Here is a 17569-nt window from a genome sequence, read left to right on the forward strand (position 1 = left end):
GTTGTCAATTGCTTGGTAGACACAATACCGCAATTGCTCCGACACGCACAGGTTTTAGACCTTTTTTTGTTACGGAGCGATTGCTCCGCTCTAAGTCGCTCCGATTCCTAATCGCACATTTGGTTTTTTTTTCTCACTTGAAGGCTCGTAGTGGTGCAACCGCTACGAACACGCACAACGAGCGCCGCACTATCGAAATCGCTCAAAACCACTCAAAAGCGGCGCTCATTGATATAATAAAAGGTGAAACAATAATAAAAACTTGTGTATTAGACATGTAGTAGAGTGGATTCTTGAGAAAGAATCAAGGTAAAGATAAAAAAAGAAAAAGACATTATAGAAGAAAGAACAGGAATGAAAATAACAAAGAGCCACCTAGGCCTTTTTTTTACCAAGGTCTCTATGTAAGCTTGAAGTGCGTTTGCAGCTTCTTCAAATTCACCATCAGCAACTATCCCGTCCTTCAGCCACGCTTGAGAGCCAACCAAACGCTCCATCGTCTTTGGGAGCAAACTTCCACGGGTAGGAGTACAGATATCGGCTGCAGCAGAAAAGGTGCGCTCGCATGCGCAGGATGTGGCCGAGATCGACAAGTAATCGCGAGCCAGTTTGGCCAGTGTTGGAAATAGATGTTCATGTTCCTGTGCGTGAAAAGAGAAAGTTAGCCAAGGTGCCAATCACTTCAACGATATAGAAGGATCAAACTAACCGCCCACCAACCAAGAGGGGTTTGATCCTTCTTGGCTGGGTATTTCCCTGGTAAATAGTCTTCAAGTTCTGAATTTGTTTCTTTGTTGGGTGTGTTATTGGAAGATCCGAAGATATCAAAAGCATCATCGACCTCAGCAGATCGATTGGTCTCATCAGGTTCTGGGGTTGGCTGTTCATTGTCCTTGTCCTCCTCCAAGGCATTGGCGAAAGCGGTTTCAATAGCCAGATTGGCATAGATATCGTGATCAGGGTAATGGATGGCAAAAAACTTGCCTCGAAATCGAGGGTTCAGGATGGTGGCGAGAACAATGCATTCGCAGTTCAGAGCCTCTTCCTGATACTTGCCCAGCCACACAACCATCTTGTCGATTGCAGCCACCAGGCTGGGAAATTCCGAAGCCTCCAATTTATGTGAATTGAGTTCACTGATAACCCGTTTGTATTCAGCCAGGACGATACAGCCAGTTGGTCCGTTTCCTTTGACTTGAGCAGTCGCGTCAACAAAGTTCTACAGGAGACATGGTAATACATCAGTGAGTAGCTTGAAGAAGAATCAAATGAAGAAAGGTACTCACTTTCAAAACCTTGTTGGTCAATTCCACCGCATGCCATTCTGCGGGTGAAATTGTGTCGCCTTTAAAAAACAAAGCTTTGCGATCTGCAGCAAGCATGGAATTTATGACCTGTGATGAGCAAAAAAAAGTGTCAGTATCACCGCATGATAAGGAATGATGGTAGATGAGTAAGTAAATACCTCCTGAGCCTCGCAAGCAACCTTTCGGCTCGCGTGGTGACTGTTCCAGCGTGTCTTGCACGGTCGCATGAGCATGCGACCTTTGTAACCCATCCAAGTCGCACGTGCCTTGAAGTCGCTGCGCCTTGCTGCACTACTGGCAATCTGGCCACTGACAGTATCGATCTACTCAAAAGGAACATATGAGAGGAAGGAATTAAATGAGTAATTAAGTAGAAACTCACCTTTGTAAGGGCGAGTGCAACCACATCCTCCTTGTCAGCTACTTCCTCTTCCAGATTCGTATCCTCGTCGTCGACACCGTCAGGTTTTTCAGGAAGATTGTCATTGTCCTCTTGGTCTGAGTCTACCTCGTCCACTTCGAGTTGATCGTGGCCATCGTTGACCTCAAGAGTGGGAACAGGGAGAGCGACACCTTGAGGAACAGTTGGTTTTGCTGTACTAACCTTCTGACCAAGTTTTTTGAGCCCATGCCCAACCACCAGATTGAGTTTATGCGCATAGCACCGCACGTGGTGTGTAGAGCTTTGCCAGAACACCGGGTCTTCAGCTGCAGCAAATAATGATTGCAACTCAGCAGCCATTGAGTTGTTGTTACTTCCACTGTCGGTTGTCTGACATAACATGTAAGAAAACATATAATATCAAAAAATTAGTTCGATGTAAATAAAAATGTGAAAATAAGAAGATATCGATACATATCTTCTTATGAAGCCCGTGAGAAGTTAAAAACCGTCCAACCGGTCTAGCCAGAAGGGCCCCGAAATGCCGCCAGGCCACCATCTTCAACGTGAGATGAGTCGATTGGTAATTCCAATTGTTATCGATGTAATTTGCAGTCGCGCCAATAAAGGCGTACCGGTTTTCTTTTGTAGTCCAAACATCATGGACTAAACAGAACTTGCCCTGATTTTCCTATTCGCATATACCAGCTAAAAGTAATATTAATTAAAGATTGAAAGAATTACAGATAGTAAAGAAACATACATACTTTGACAGTTTGGATTGCCTTGTTGTGTAATCCAGTGAACAATATAACCGACTGCTGTGCTGCCCAGGTTCTTGATCGAACTGTGGCACCTCGATTAACAGTGAAAAATGTGGCGCAAAGGGCTGGATCCTCAAATCGAGCCCAAGGTAAAGCGTGTCGAACAATCCAGATTACCAAGAGCATGTTCAAGAGGTCGGCTGAGAATTTTGGTCCGTTGAAGTAAGAGCTCAAGGTTGTATTCTTGTTCTTGCTTTGAGCCTTGAGCTGATCATTGTAAGAAGGGGGAAGGACTACACCAGCGGCTATGGCTTTGTGTCGCATGGTACATACCGGCCGAGCCTCTTTGCCATCGCGATGGCCCCAAAGTCCGTGATAAGATGTCTTTGTCCTTGCATACGTCTTGTGGCACCATCGGCACTTGTATTTGAGTCCCTAAAATACAAGTGCTGAGATGATGTCAGCGTCCAAAACCAGAAAACAGTAGACAAAAGAGAAAAAACATCACCTTGGGAGTATGGAAGTATTTGAGAAGGTCCAACACTGCAAGACTACGAGCCTTATTATAGCCAATTTGCACATTGGACTCGACAATCTCAACATCGGAGCCTTGAGACAAATCCACGTCTTCTGGGATCTCAAAGACCTAAACAAGGTGTGAACACATGAGATCAAATCATAAGAAATGTATTGGACCGATTAAAAAAGAAAAACGAAAATGACATAGGAACTTACATCTTTCCCGTTCTTTACTCTCTTTGATGATTGGGCTGGTGGTGATTGGGATGAGCCTGATGAGCAGGCTGATGCTGATCTCGCACGTTTGCTTGTAGATGAACGACTCTAGAAAGGTAAATGAATTCGAGTGTCAGTATGTGATCTCATGATAGATCAAATGAATCGAATTGAGATCAAATGAATCGAATTGAGACTCACCTTTCCTTGTGCAGTTGGCTTAGCCTTTTGACCCCCGTTCTTTCTTTGGCCAGTTGGACTTGGAGTTGGTGGTCGGGGTGACATAGATCGTTGAGCAAGAGGACCAGGCGAGCCATCCTCAGGAGCTGATGGTACAGAGAGAGAGCTACGAGAGTCGTTTGGAGGTACAATGAAACCTGGCTGCTTTCGTGCTGGGCTTGGTGGTCGAAGAGTCCTACCCGAAGACCGACCTGGTACCTGAAGGGTACTTGAAGTTGAGCTTTGAGACAGTCTTTGGGAGGGAGCCATAGTGATAAAATGGATGAGATGTAAAAGGAAATGATGGATTGTTAGTGTCAGAACGATAAATCTTGATTTGGAGGTAATCGATGAGATGAGAAGGTTATAAATGAAAGAAAGATACCTACCGAACGAAACAATTTAAAAAAAAGCCCATATACAACCAACCACATTCTGGCCAGGGTGTTTTCGTTCGCCAAGGGGTGGATTGGAACAATGCTGGTTCCATCGTTCGAAGATGTGTCCAATACTGGGATGTGGTAGTGGAATTGGTTCGCTTGGGTAATGGTGGCGTAGTATTACAGCAATCAGATCGGGTCCTGGGATACAGGCTATTGCTCCGCTATATAGCGGAGCAACCCGGGGCCCGGGCCCTTGCGGAGCGATTGGCTCCGCTCACAAAATCTTGGCCCGTGATGGCGCTGCGCAGGCTGCGCTCAGGATGGGGCAGCGTTGTGAGCATTCAAAAACCGCTCCAAACACGCTCCACACACCATTTTTTGTGTGGAGCGATTGCGGTATTGGTAGACACTTGTGTGGGATGTAGTGAGGCCCAAGAATACAGCTGCTTGTGTACTCAACACCAAACCCTCCCAGTCAATGCCAGGAGGCTCTTGGAAAATGAGATTGTGTTGCCCTGGCATAATTTGACAGGCCATTGTGGGGACCTACAAACCTGAAGAACATAAGCAGCACACTGTATCTCACTTGGATGGAGCAAGTCTCTGACCTTTTCAACTTTATAATCTACTTGGTTTGCAGGATTTTGCTGTGTATATACCAAGTTGTCCAAGGATAAAAGACCTGACTTGTCAATGACATCATTGAATACAGACTTGCCTGGCATCTCTGGGGAAGTTGTTTGTGGAGCATCCTCTTGGGAAGATAGAAGGGTATCATCATGGTCCACAGGGGTTTCATTGGGCATTGCACCTGAGTTCTTGTGGTGTATGAGGGTGTGTAAAAAGTTCATCCTGCTTTTGATTTGTTCATCCCAATGTTTTTTGGCACTATTCCCAAAGAAATCCAGTGTGATTTGATGAGAGCTGACATAAAACCCATTTGGGTATAGGCCATGTGAGATTTCTTGAGTGTTTACTATGGTTGAAGCTTAAAATCATTGCACAAAGGCAATTAACTCAACATGAGTGCCTCTTCTTGTTGTTGTCCAAGAGAAAACACCACCAACCTCCTCAAATATTCATGCTTCCCAATCAGCCTCGCCACTTGAGCAGCTTTCAGCCAACCAGCCAAAGCTCTTAAAAATAGATCACTTTTGCTTGGAACCTGTGCCAAGTTTCATTTGAATGGAAAAGGTCTGGATGATTCAATGACAGGAATGTCACCATAAATTCTTTGGGGGTACTATCCCCAAGTGAATTCATGAATTCACATATTGAAAAGTTTGAGTTACTGTCTTTGGGATTGGTGGATTTGACATGATCACAGGGTATGATGGGATACAATCAGGTAAATATAGGATTCTTCAAGTCACAATCAAAGCCTCTAATGGGAGGGCCACCAAAGAAAGAAATGCAACCTGAATTATTACCACACCTGAACCATGTCCAATTTGTGCTTCACAAAGTCAGCACCCCACTGGTAACTCCTTTACCATGGTCATGCTTGCTGATTAAATTCACGTGAATCCCTTGCAGACAACTCAACCATGTGCTTCTGAAGTGCTAAAACACATTTGGATTGTGTCTTTGGCCATTGATCACATCCAAATGCATGGGTGAAAGCTATTCATGTGATACATATCAGGCTATTCACATTTGAATTCTTGATTGCCAAACATCCAATAAGTCAATCTAAATGATCCCTGGGCCCAATGAGTCTGGTAGCTCTAAACCTATAACTTGTCTTCACTGATGAACACACAATTAGAGTATTTCCCAGGAGAGTCCCAAGGGTAACACATCTTGTGTTTTGTCCCCAAGAGTTAGATACACTTACATATATATATATAGTAGGTGTGCATTGTTCTGTTCAGATTAGAGCTCATCAAATCTACTAATCTACTTCCTCAATAGCCATGAGCATGAATCAACCCAACACCCCCAATCCTGATCAGCACACAGCTGTTTCAAACATCTTAGGTGCCATCCAAGCTGAAGGCTTGACAGTCACATTATTGCTTTTTTCTCTAGAGTCAGTAAAACCACGGCCACTCAAATTAGAACCTCCTTTGCTCATTGATAGAGTTAATCACATTTTTCATTGCATGGAAATTCAAGGAATTTCAGCATTCCAGTCCCTTCATTGTTTTTTTTTGACTTCACCAATCTGGAGTTCAGGACTTATTGTAGACACTGACAGGGAGAGAACAGAGAGTCCCAAGCCAGTATTTGAATGGTTCTCAACAGGATGAACAGGCTGCTATACACCAATGGCGTGGGACACCACTTTTATACAGAGTATATTGAAGGCCAGGTGAGCACACATCTAACTCTGTTTGATGTAATCAGATTTGTGTCCATTGTGCTGAAGCAGTAGGCCAAGAGGTCTGGCTTGTAATGTGTTATTGTGAGTACATTTGCTCAGTGCAAACTGCTTTTTAATCACATGGCTTTTGGGTTTGACCACAAGGATTCTGACATGTAGCATCTAAATTTCATCATCCCGCTTGGGCCTTGAGTTTAGCCCTAAATGCATGATTTGAGATTAATTTTTGTGGATTTGTGGTAGTGAGAAGCCAAGAGTGGCAAAATATAGAAGGGAAGGGTGTGCTTCTTGTTCATTGGAAACTAAGAGAGCCTTCATCAGTGAGATTGGCAAGTATGTGAAATGCAATAATTTGCAAAAAAATCCAACAGAACTCATGCCAAGATTCCAACTTTGGGTGTAAGTCCTAAGTCCCATGCTGGAGTTGGTGGTTAGGTCCAGCTGGGGAATTAGTTAAGTTCCTCACCAACATGACACTGATGTGGCTGTTGGTTTGAACATTGAGATGATCCTAGGTGGCACCTGATAGCCAAATGGGTGGCTGACCAGGCTTTGTACAAAGTAAGTACCTGGCCAGTGGCAAGGACCAAGAGATCTTACTTTTTCCTGTCTGGGCCTGGTTTTTCATGTGGTAAAACCCAAAGCCTGTGTAGAGCTTACACCCAACATGGCTCTCCTGGTGTGAGATTTAATAGGGGAAAAAAGGACTCAATGAAAAAGTTTTGCAGCAGAAGACTTTTCCAATCCCTACTTGGGGAAATTCAAGTCCTGCTGCTTCTGAGTAAAACCCTCAACTCAAATCATCCATATCTGGAGCTGTTCTCAAGTTTTCATTGATGCCCAAAAATGCAAGCAGATCTTTGATTTTCAAAAATCCAAAGCAGAGGTCAAATGAGATTGTTGTATGTAAAAATCAAAAAGACACAATTTGGACAACAGTAGAATCTTGAGAAGGGTTCAAGATAAGGAAGATCTGAATAGAGAGTCTTGCCCGGAAGAGGCAAGACTTCCATTACTCATGAGGAAATTTGAAAACCTTTTGTGTAGCAAAAGTTTTTCATTCCTTTCTTCCCCTATGTATCAAGACTCACAACCTCTAACGCCAGGAGAGCCACATTGCGCGTTGTAAAGTCCCTACGCAGGCTTTGGGTTTGACCGTATGTGAGGGATTTTGTTAAGTTTGGTAAATGGATACTTTGAAAATAAAGACTTTGAGTAAAGTGATTGAAGATTTGATTTTTCCTTCCAATCTCCATTCATGAAATTGATATCCAAAATGTAATACCGAATTCCAAAAAAAAAGATCATCAAATCATTTATGGACAACCTTTTATGTATCCCTTCAGATTGAATTTGGAAGCAGAGGTAAAAGAAAAACAGCAGGGAAGATTTTTTTGATGATTTGATCTTTGTATTCCTCGTTCGGAAATAATGCATGTATGTACATACCTAAAAAAGTAAAAGTCAACAAAACAAAGGAAATTTATCTCAAGGATCATCAATTGTTTGCTATTGTTCGCCAGAACACAAAAAATAACTTGATGCCTTTTACTTTACCCGTACATATTTTAAAACTCAAGCAAAACCAACTTTTCACAAACCCATCGTCAGATCTCTATGATATGTCATACAAACTAACCAACACGTTCTATTGAATTCTTCTCCACTTTTATTTCAGAGAGACAGACAGAGAAACAGAGAGGGGTACAAGTTATGGATCGATTGAAGATTGATCATTCAAGTTTATCTTTCCATTCATCATTTCTTGGCATACAATACAACATACACTTTGATCCGTTTATCAAACCGAGTTTTTTTTGTCAGTCGTGAATCGTCCTATGTGTTTCTTTGTTGGATCATGTGAGTGCATACACTTCAAGCGATGTCGCCAAGACCAACTGCAAGACTCGATTCATTGTTTCACGCAGTCAGATGAGGCAATTTTAAAAGATAACAGAAGACATGTCATCCAAGGAAAGACACAAGTCTGAAAATAACGTTAAGTATATTCTTTGAAACCGGTTTTGAATAGAATTTCTCAAAAAAGAAGTTTTAGGTATAGATAAGGAATTTTTTTTTCTCATGATAAGAACTTTGGTTTTGTAACTTTGAAGATGAGCTTGACTTTTTTTTGGGGGGGGACAAGGTATAGGTCGAGGAATTGCCTTTGTGTGATACAAGACTTCGAATGAAGTTTCAAGGATTTCGGAAGAAAGTGTGTTGAGCTTGAGATCATTAAATAACTAAAACTCAGCTGATCATTTAAACTTGTTATATAGTACAACTCGAATCCTTTTCCCGTATTACATTTGATCCATCCATTTTTTTCTTTGATTCTATATCAATCTGATTTTGATTTTAACAAAGGAGATACGTAGATAGATAGATAGGAAATTCTATAAAACTTTCATTAGAGTGAAGGTCAAGACTGGTTTCCTAGCTGAAGACTCTAAACCGTAACGTAAAAGAGATCGATCGATTCAAAAGCTCTATAGTAACATACTCATGAGTCTTGCTTAAAAGATCTTTTAAAACACAGATCATAGATAGCTGAGAATCGGGATCATTCTTACACACTTTTCTTGAGAACTTATCTTGGTTTTCTGTTTGTAGATTTCTTGACTTTTCATCATTTCTTGATTGATCAAACCCAAACAGATCCATTCTTTTCTTTTTACGTATAAGTTTATCACTCCTATTTCTAAATAGGTTTTCTTGGAATATATATATTGGTTGAATGCGTCATCCTTTAAAGAATCTATAGATTCCCTTTTTATATATCGTCTAGATTTCTTTCTATTCAACTTTCGCTGGTACGAGATCACGAGTCTTTTAAGTAAAGAAGGAAATCAAGTAAATTCAATTGAATACCAAAAGAACCAACCCGTTAAACCAAGTCAACAACACACGCACACATACACAAGATCAGTAAGTTTTCAATCTCTTTTTGAAATTGTTCGCTTTTCTTGTTCTGATTCTAGAGTTGTTTGGTTTTGATTTTGATTTTATAGAAAATGAAACGAAAACTTTCATTGATTTCGATTAAAAGAAAGATAAGTAAAGTGTTTGAAAGAAGATCACATTCGAATTTAAAATTTCAAGTTACAAAACAAGATGAGAATGATGAGAAAAGTCAAGATGAGTTTGATCATGATCAAGAAACTGATTTTCAAAGGTGAGTGAATTGAGGTTTTTTCATTACTCGAAGTTAGGGTTGTTTATTGAAACTCGAGTGCTTCGAAATACCTTGGAAAAGGAAAAGAGAGAATTATTAACGGATTTGATTTTGATTTTCTTTTTCTTTTCCTTTTTCTATTGATTTCTTGGTTTGTGGTTTTGGTTTTGGTTTGGGTTGTATGGATTGTGATGACATCATCATCATCATCATCATCATCATAATAAACCTAAATATTGATCAACATGATTGATGAATAAAATAACAAACAAACTAAACTCAAACCCAAACCCAAATGAACTGAACTGATGACTGATTTACTGATTACACTTGATTACTGTACTGAACCCAACGGACGGACGAAACCTGAAATCGATTTGACTGTTTGATTTGAAATTTCACTTTGGATGGTTTGACTTTGAAAAGAGAAAAACTGAAATTATTAAAATTTAAAAATCAACCAAAATCAAAATTAAAATCAAAATCAAAAGAATCGATTCAAAATCAACAAGAGAATAGTCAACAAGGAAATCGAACCACTGGTCATCAGATCATTAGTCTTCGAGATTTAAATCCAAGTTTGATTGAAAAGATAGGATTTTTAATTAAAGTATTATCTCGACTTTATCAATTTATGATTGTAACCGATTCACTTCATCAACATAACAACAACAACACTAACACTACTACTACTACTACTACTATTACCATCACTCTTATCAATCATCAATCATCAAATCAAAATCAAAATCAATCATCATTCTCTTCTTTACCTCCTTTACCATCATCATCAAATCATCAACTCAATCCAATCACTACTCATCAAATTCATCTCAATCTAAACCATCAAATCATGTCTCAACCAAATCCATCATCAACTGAAACTCCAACCATTGATCATAACTTGTTAATCTTACCCAACTCAAATTCAAATTCAACTGTACCTTCAACTTGTTCTTCTTCTATCACTTCTAATTCTAATTCTTCTACTTCTTCTCCACTACAATTACCTTCTTTAATCAATCTACAACCCATCACAAAACCTGAATCTCCTCATTCTCCCAATCCTCAATCTACTCTTCCTCATCCTCATCCTCAAGATTCAAACTGTATGAATTTAACTTTAGATCACTCACTCTTAACTAACAATCTAACTATCAACAATGAACAAGATCATAACTCTCCTACTGTTGCAGATTGGTTAGAAGGTACTTCTACTCATCACAACAACCATTCTCAAAGTACTCCTACCTTGGTCTCTCCGATTGATTCTTCTCCTCCTTTTGAGATCTTAGACCCTCTCAATCAACTCTCTTTACATTCTTCTTCTCTTACTCCTCGTCAAGCTTCAATCAAACTTGAAGTAGATCAATCTAATCTTCAGCAAATCAATAACAACCAAGCTACTCTTGATCAAATCAACAACAACAATCAAACTACTCTCACTCCAGCCATGACGGTTCCTATTGCTAAACACATCATCGCGACTCAGCAACCGAATCAACTTGAAACTGAACCGATTTATCATCATCTATTAAGTTCAGATCCAAATTCAATTCATACTCTCAATGAATCTAAAATCATCATCAATCCCAACAACCAACCTATTCTTCAATCGATTATCACTCCTACCAATCAAACTCCTACTCAAAACTTACATACTACCTTTGCATCTCCTACTCGGGGTACAAGTCCAAGATCACATTCTGCATTAGGTTCACATGCTCCTAAACTAGCTCCTACGACTAAACTAGATGTGGCTACCAAACCTGCTGAAGCACAAACCGTTCTGAGTTCCTTTTTTTTCTTTCATCTGTTTTCTTACCTATTTCACATCACTGATTCTGTTACGTTTGGTTGAAAATCAATAGAAATCTCAACTTCAACCTGAACGTAAAAGTGTATTTGGAAAACTATTTGAAAAACGAGCCCATAGTGGAGACTTAAAAGTAGACAGTAAAGGAGGTATAGGAGGACATGGTACGAGTGTAGATGGAGGTAATAGTGGAAATGAAAGTGGAGAGAGTAATAATAAGAAATCGACAATCTTGGGACGTAAGTCGAGTGATAAACGATCAGATGGAGGTGGTTCCAATCATGGAGCTGAAACAGGCAATAGTATGATGGGATTCCTTTCACGTCAAGCATCCAATCATTCGGCTGCTGGATCTACTCTTGGTAACAAACCAAACGGAGCTCAAACAAATAGTAAAATAATCGGTGAAGCTAATAATGGGATCAAAAAGGCAACGGCTCCTGAAGGACTTGCAAGTAAACTTTTGAATGCAAGTGTTCGGACTACAGCTAATGAAAAACCAACGAATCCAGAAGAAAAAGTCGTTGTTTTATCATCATCATCTAAATTAAGAGAAATGGTAGGAGGCAAGTTGGGAAGAAAACCATCCTCTTCATCAAAAGGAGCCAGATCGGAAGATGGTAAATCAGAATCACAAGCCGGTACAAGTACCTTATTGAAAAAGTATGGTGTATGTGAAAAAGCAGCGATTGGAAAAGGTGCTACGGCTGTGGTTCGATTGGCACATAAATGGGATAGAGGAACTGATAAGCTTTATGCGGTTAAAGAGTTTCGTAAACGTAGAAAGAATGAAAGTGAAAAGGAATATGTTAAGAAATTGACGAGCGAGTTTTGTATCTCTTCTACTCTGTTAGTAATCCATTCATTCTTTCACAATTCTCGATAATTCAAAAACTAATCAACCTTTTTGTCTTTCTTCTGACTTGATGTTTTTATAATTTAAAGTCATCATGAAAACATAGTAGAGACTGTTGATTTAGTACAAGATGAAAATCAACATTGGTGTGAAGTGATGGAATATTGTCCAGGAGGAGATTTATATGCAGCTATCAAAAGAGGATCGATGAACCAATTAGAGATTCATTCATACTTTAAACAAATCTTATTAGGTGTAGATTATTTACATCGAATGGGAGTGGCTCATCGGGATATCAAACCGGAGAATTTGTTGTTGGATGGAAAGGGGAAGATCAAGATTACTGATTTTGGGGTTTCGGATGTCTTTAGAATGTGTTGGGAAAAATCGACTCATCTTAGTAAAGGTCTTTGTGGTTCTGAACCTTATTTACGTAAGTTGTCTTTTCCCAACGAAACAAAAACCCTGTTCATCAATCTAATCTGTTTGTTTTATTTGTAGCCAAAGAAATGTTTGAAAGAAAAGAATATGATGCAAGATTAGTAGACGTTTGGGCATGTGGAATAGTTTATTACTGTTGTTGTATGCAAGAATTACCATGGAGAGTAGCCAAGAAGAATGATCCAAGTTTTCAAATTTATTTACAAGCATTCGAATCAGGTACAAACTCACCACCACCGATTTCGAATTTGATTAAAGAATCTAGATTGATTATTAAAAAGATTTGGTCACCTGAACCGGAACATCGGGTTTATATTGAGGAAGTCTTGAAGGATTCTTGGGTCGCTTCTTTGGAGGTCTTATAGAGGTATAGATAGAAGGTGCCAGATGAGGGGGGTTCGTCTTTTTGATAAATATTGAGGGTTTTTTGCGTGGATCTTGATTTGGTTTTTTACAACTTTTTTATTTTGACTTTTTATTTCCTCGCTTCTTTATCTTTTAAAACTTTTCTCATTTTTTTTGGTTGATTGAATATGTGATTTATCTTCGTATTTTCATCTTTTTCATTTACATCTTTACATCTTTACATTTTTACATTCACATGATCTTTTTTAATTTCTTTTTTTGTTTTTTTTGTGGAAGTGTTTTCTTTTTTTAAAAAATTCTTTTCTTTTCTTATCTTTGAGTGTTTAAGTGTTAGATTGTTTAAGTGTTAGATTGTTTGATTGATTGTTTCAGTGTTTACTTGAGTGTTTGAGTGTTTACTTGAGTGTTTGAGTGTTTACTTGAGTGTTTGAGTGTTTGAGTGTTTTCATTTTTTGTAGTTGATGAGAGTCAAAGTTAGTAAAGTAGTAGAAAGAAAATTTTATAAGTTCTTAATGAAAAACCTCTTGGGAGTCTCATTCTCTTTTGTCTCTCTGTGTGTGTGTGTTCATTTTTTTTTGATTGGGGTTCTACGTCTTATGTTTCTTATTAAAAGTAGTCATCAATATAAAAAATCAAAACTTATTTGTGTTGTGTCTGTGTTGTGTCTGTGTGTTGTCTTGTGTCTTGTGTGTTAGTGTGTTGTGTGTTAGTGTGATTTTTTTCTTTATTTTTTATCAAGTTGTGAATTTTCTTCTTGTGTTTTTTTCTTTCTCTTGTTTTTTTGTCTTCTTATTGGCATATTTTTTTGATATACAATAAAAAAAATTAATTTTTTTTTATCTTGTGAAAAAAATGGTTTTTACTTCTCCCCCCCAAAAAAAACACACACACATTTGTTTTGGGTTAAGTTGGGGTTTTGTAGTACAGAGTCAGTTTACTAGTTTACTAGTACTGGTGCATGAGGGAAAGGGATTTTGATTTTTTGGTATGGTGTGTTAGTGGAGGATGAATTTGATATTATGTGTCAACTGTGTTGTATGTGTGTGTTTGTAAATGAAATATGATATTCATTCTTTTATTAAGTTTGTTGATGGGTTGTTCAATCTGTATATATTTTTTTGATTACATCTGAAACTTTTTAATAAATCATCACCAAAATCATCATCAAGATTTATCTTTTATTACACTAAATTACAAAATGAATAAAACCAAAAGTTTTTTTTCTTTCAAAGATTGAATTATTATGGCTTCAGTGTATGGCTGACATGAATTTGGTAAAAAAAAGTAAATGTATACTGGTTGGAGTCGACTGGTAAGGAAGGTCTTGTGTAATAGATCATCTGTAGAAAATTGTTTGTTTTTGTTTTGGTTTGTTTTTGAAAAGGACCTAGATGTTTGATATGGTAAAGTTTGGTTGGAAGTTTGGGGAAATGATATTACCTGATATAAGATGTAAAATCACTTAAACTTCAAATAATTCTTAACTCCATAAGAAAAAGTTTTTTTGATCAGTATTATTGTCTATTACAAGGACAGTTTTTGAAGAGTTTGTGAAATATAAGATTGGAGGTCTGTCTAGAAATTATAGGGGTTTTAACTTTGAGAATAATTGAGATCCATACAGATGGAAAATAGATTTTTAATTTCTATGGAGAGTTTTTTTTTATTTTGAGACCCTTGAATGGTGACAAAAACAGCCAGTCTCAAAGCAAACCCGGTACACCCAGTCAGTTGCTTTTTGGGGTGGTAACTTTGTGTATTGAGTTGAGATTTTTGACACCTCCCAGCCAAAAAGACAACCAGGTGTACCAGGTTTGCTTTGAGACTGGCTTATAATGTATTCAAGTTTGATGAAATCCAGTAAAAAAAATCTACTGAAAATCTAACAAAATCCAGTTTCAATCCATCATACCTCACTTTGCATTTTCAACAGCACACACCATGCCCGTGTGGTGTTTGCTCATCAATGAGCACACACAAGTCGCCTTTGTGCCTCAAAGGCTGTCCGTGTGCTCTTTTTGTTGGGCAAGTGCCACAAGGACATGGTGTCATGTGGTGAGTTCATTATTTGTCTTTCAATGTCATACCATTCATTGATTTCTGCTCATATTTTTCCTGCAAGGCCTTATGAGAAATCTTACAAAGAATCTTATAAGTGATCTACTAAACAAGTTTTGTAGACTTACCAAAAGGGCTGGAATTGATTTGAAGAAGTCAGTCATTGTTGAAATTTGTTAAAAATCTTCACCGTGTCCGTGTAGGGTTTGTTTGTCAAGAAGCGCACACTGACTCCCTTTGAGGTAGAAAGGAAAGTCGTGTGCGCTCGTTGACAAGCGAACACTACCCGGACACGGTGCTTGATTGTAAATTCAAAACCAAATGCACAGAAACAAACAAAAAAATAAAACATTTGAATTGTCTTGTTGAATTGTTATCCAACATACACAGGTACCTCATTGTCAACTTCCAAGCAAGTTTAGTAAGCTTTCTTGATGTGCTCCTCAACAATTCCAACACAGAAACCAGTCCATTGACACTGCAAATATAATATGTTTCTCCAAAGTGAAAAATGATTAAATTCAATCCAGATTTTTGTGCATTAATTCTGCATGATTGATCATTTTGTGCATCAAATGCAATCATTTTTCACCTTGGAGAAATGCATTCATCTCTACTATACGGGTAAGTACTAGGTTACAAGTCTTTCTTGTCTATTTATTGGTCTCTCAGCCTTATGCTACCCTAACCTAGTTTATACTAAGTTGAGAGTAGTGTGGGGGGGCCTTGAGCTGGGATTGGGACTGGGGGGCCACTCCAGGGCTTACATTTGAAGCCCTGAGTGGTCTAAACCCTGGTCCGCTCAGTGCTCTAAAACTACATAAAGTGCCTGAAAGTGTACCAGAGAGTCCTGTCCTAGCCTAGGGATGGTGGGTGGGTGCTAAAGATTGACTCTTTCCAGCTGCCAAACGACTTGAAGAGACTTGTTGCTATATTGTCAACTGGTACAGGTAAGGATCAGTGAGAAGGAGAGGAGGAAAATTTTCCTCTTCTTCTCTTCTGTGTACTTACCCTGCAACTATGTCACGTATGTAATGTTGCATGTGCACCTAGCCTTCCCTTACCCTCCTAGCAACAATGGAAATCACTTATCATGTTGTGTCTTTGGTGGGAAGTAACCATTATATTGGCAGTGTGAGATATCTTGTATACATCACTGGAATATTCATATCTAGCTGAAATTGGATCATGTTCAAAGGAATACTGACTACAACTGGTTATGAGGTGAGCTGGTGAGCTGGATAAAGTGTGATCTCTATCATTTCAAGAATCTCATCAAGTCATTTTAATCCTTCCTGAGGATATGTAATGATGTAAGGTGTTTCCACTGATCACTTTTAAGATACAACAGTATTAACATATTTGTTCAAAAAGCTTCACATGTAAACTTTTGGCAACCTATGAATACATTGCCAATGAACATTGATATATAGGTAGCAAGTGAGATGTAGTAAGACAAGATGTCCTACACCACAGCACAACTTTTACTCACAACCACTAGACTTGGCCATTGATATATTGACATATGTGTTTAGGCCTTGTGAGTATATATGTTTGTACATCTCAATGCTTCTGAAATTCACTGTTTGTTTCCCTGAACCAAGAGGTCTGAATCTAGGCCAGCTGTGCCCAGGGATGGTTTTGATGTCAGAAAGTATAAGAGAGATGATAGATGCCATGGTAATAGTATCTTCACAGCATATCAAACTATTCAATTGTGAGCTTGCTAAACAACATAGTAAGAAACATAGATTGGATGTCTATTGTAGCCATAGTTTTTGTCCAGAACTTTTTGAATAATCACAGTAAAACTGTGGACCTCTATCACTATGTGATAAATGATCTTTGTTGTTGTACCTGTATTCACATTTCCATTCCTCTGTGATTATTCAAAAAAAGGTTTTCCAAAGTTTTGGAGAGATGTGTTTATGTGGCTCTTGACACTGAGCCGTGAGATGTACTTATGGATTTATACAATAATGTAATATTACATATGTAACTGTTAGCCCGTGGTCGTGTAATCAGGGCTCAGGGCTGACACCCTAGATGTGGTCAGGATTTGGCTTAGAGCTCATTGGATTTTGGGTGGTTTTTTGGCAATTTTGGGAACTAAAGCCCCTCTCAAACCTGACCTGCTTCCAAAAATACCTGGTTGACCCAGTTACTTTTTGGCAGTAATGTTTTATATAAAGTTCACATTTGTTGACAGATCCCAGCCAAAAGTCAACTGGGTCAACCAGGTTTTTTAGAACCATGTCAGGTTTGAGATGGGCTTATGTTCATGTATTCCATGCCAGAGGTACTCTTTGTTATTCTTGTTTCCTTTTTTCTACTTGTTGGGGTGAACCCCATTGATTGAATTGTTTTCCCTCACACTGCTCCCCATTCCCATTCTTGAGTTTCTTTCCATTCATCTGAGCACCTGTTATTTTGTACCCTCAAACATGGATAGGAGACAACAATCACAAGACATCAATCTCCTGGCTACTCAGTTGGCCAGGAATAATGTTCCCCTTGCCAATTTCAACTTCTGCCTATGCACTTCCATTTCTCTGGTTTCAATCTTCCAATGGAAATGAATATTTGGTCTGACCAACCATGGAGTCCAAAAGTGTATTGGTCAACCTCACATCTTTTCTGACAATCATTCACCATCCTTTAGGCTCTAGTGAATGATTGTCCCTTGATTTACTTGGACAAGTTGCAAAAACTGCTCCCTGATTTGACAGATTTGAGCATCT

The 17569-nt window shown here is 38.7% G+C and overlaps 1 protein-coding gene across 1 annotated transcript; it reads left to right on the top strand.

The window, feature by feature from the left end:
• Nucleotides 1-11663: 11663 nt before the first annotated feature.
• MELLADRAFT_40072 (uncharacterized protein) lies at nt 11664-12769 on the top strand (the record flags this gene model as incomplete). The annotated part of the gene is made up of 3 exons (XM_007416825.1): nt 11664-11956; nt 12053-12396; nt 12465-12769. The coding sequence occupies 3 exons, from the start codon at nt 11664-11666 to the stop codon at nt 12767-12769; spliced, it is 942 nt and encodes a 313-aa protein (XP_007416887.1).
• Nucleotides 12770-17569: the final 4800 nt, after the last annotated feature.

Source organism: Melampsora larici-populina (assembly GCF_000204055.1).
Source record: "Melampsora larici-populina 98AG31 unplaced genomic scaffold MELLAscaffold_65, whole genome shotgun sequence".
In the NCBI taxonomy this organism is placed as follows: domain Eukaryota; kingdom Fungi; phylum Basidiomycota; class Pucciniomycetes; order Pucciniales; family Melampsoraceae; genus Melampsora; species Melampsora laricis-populina.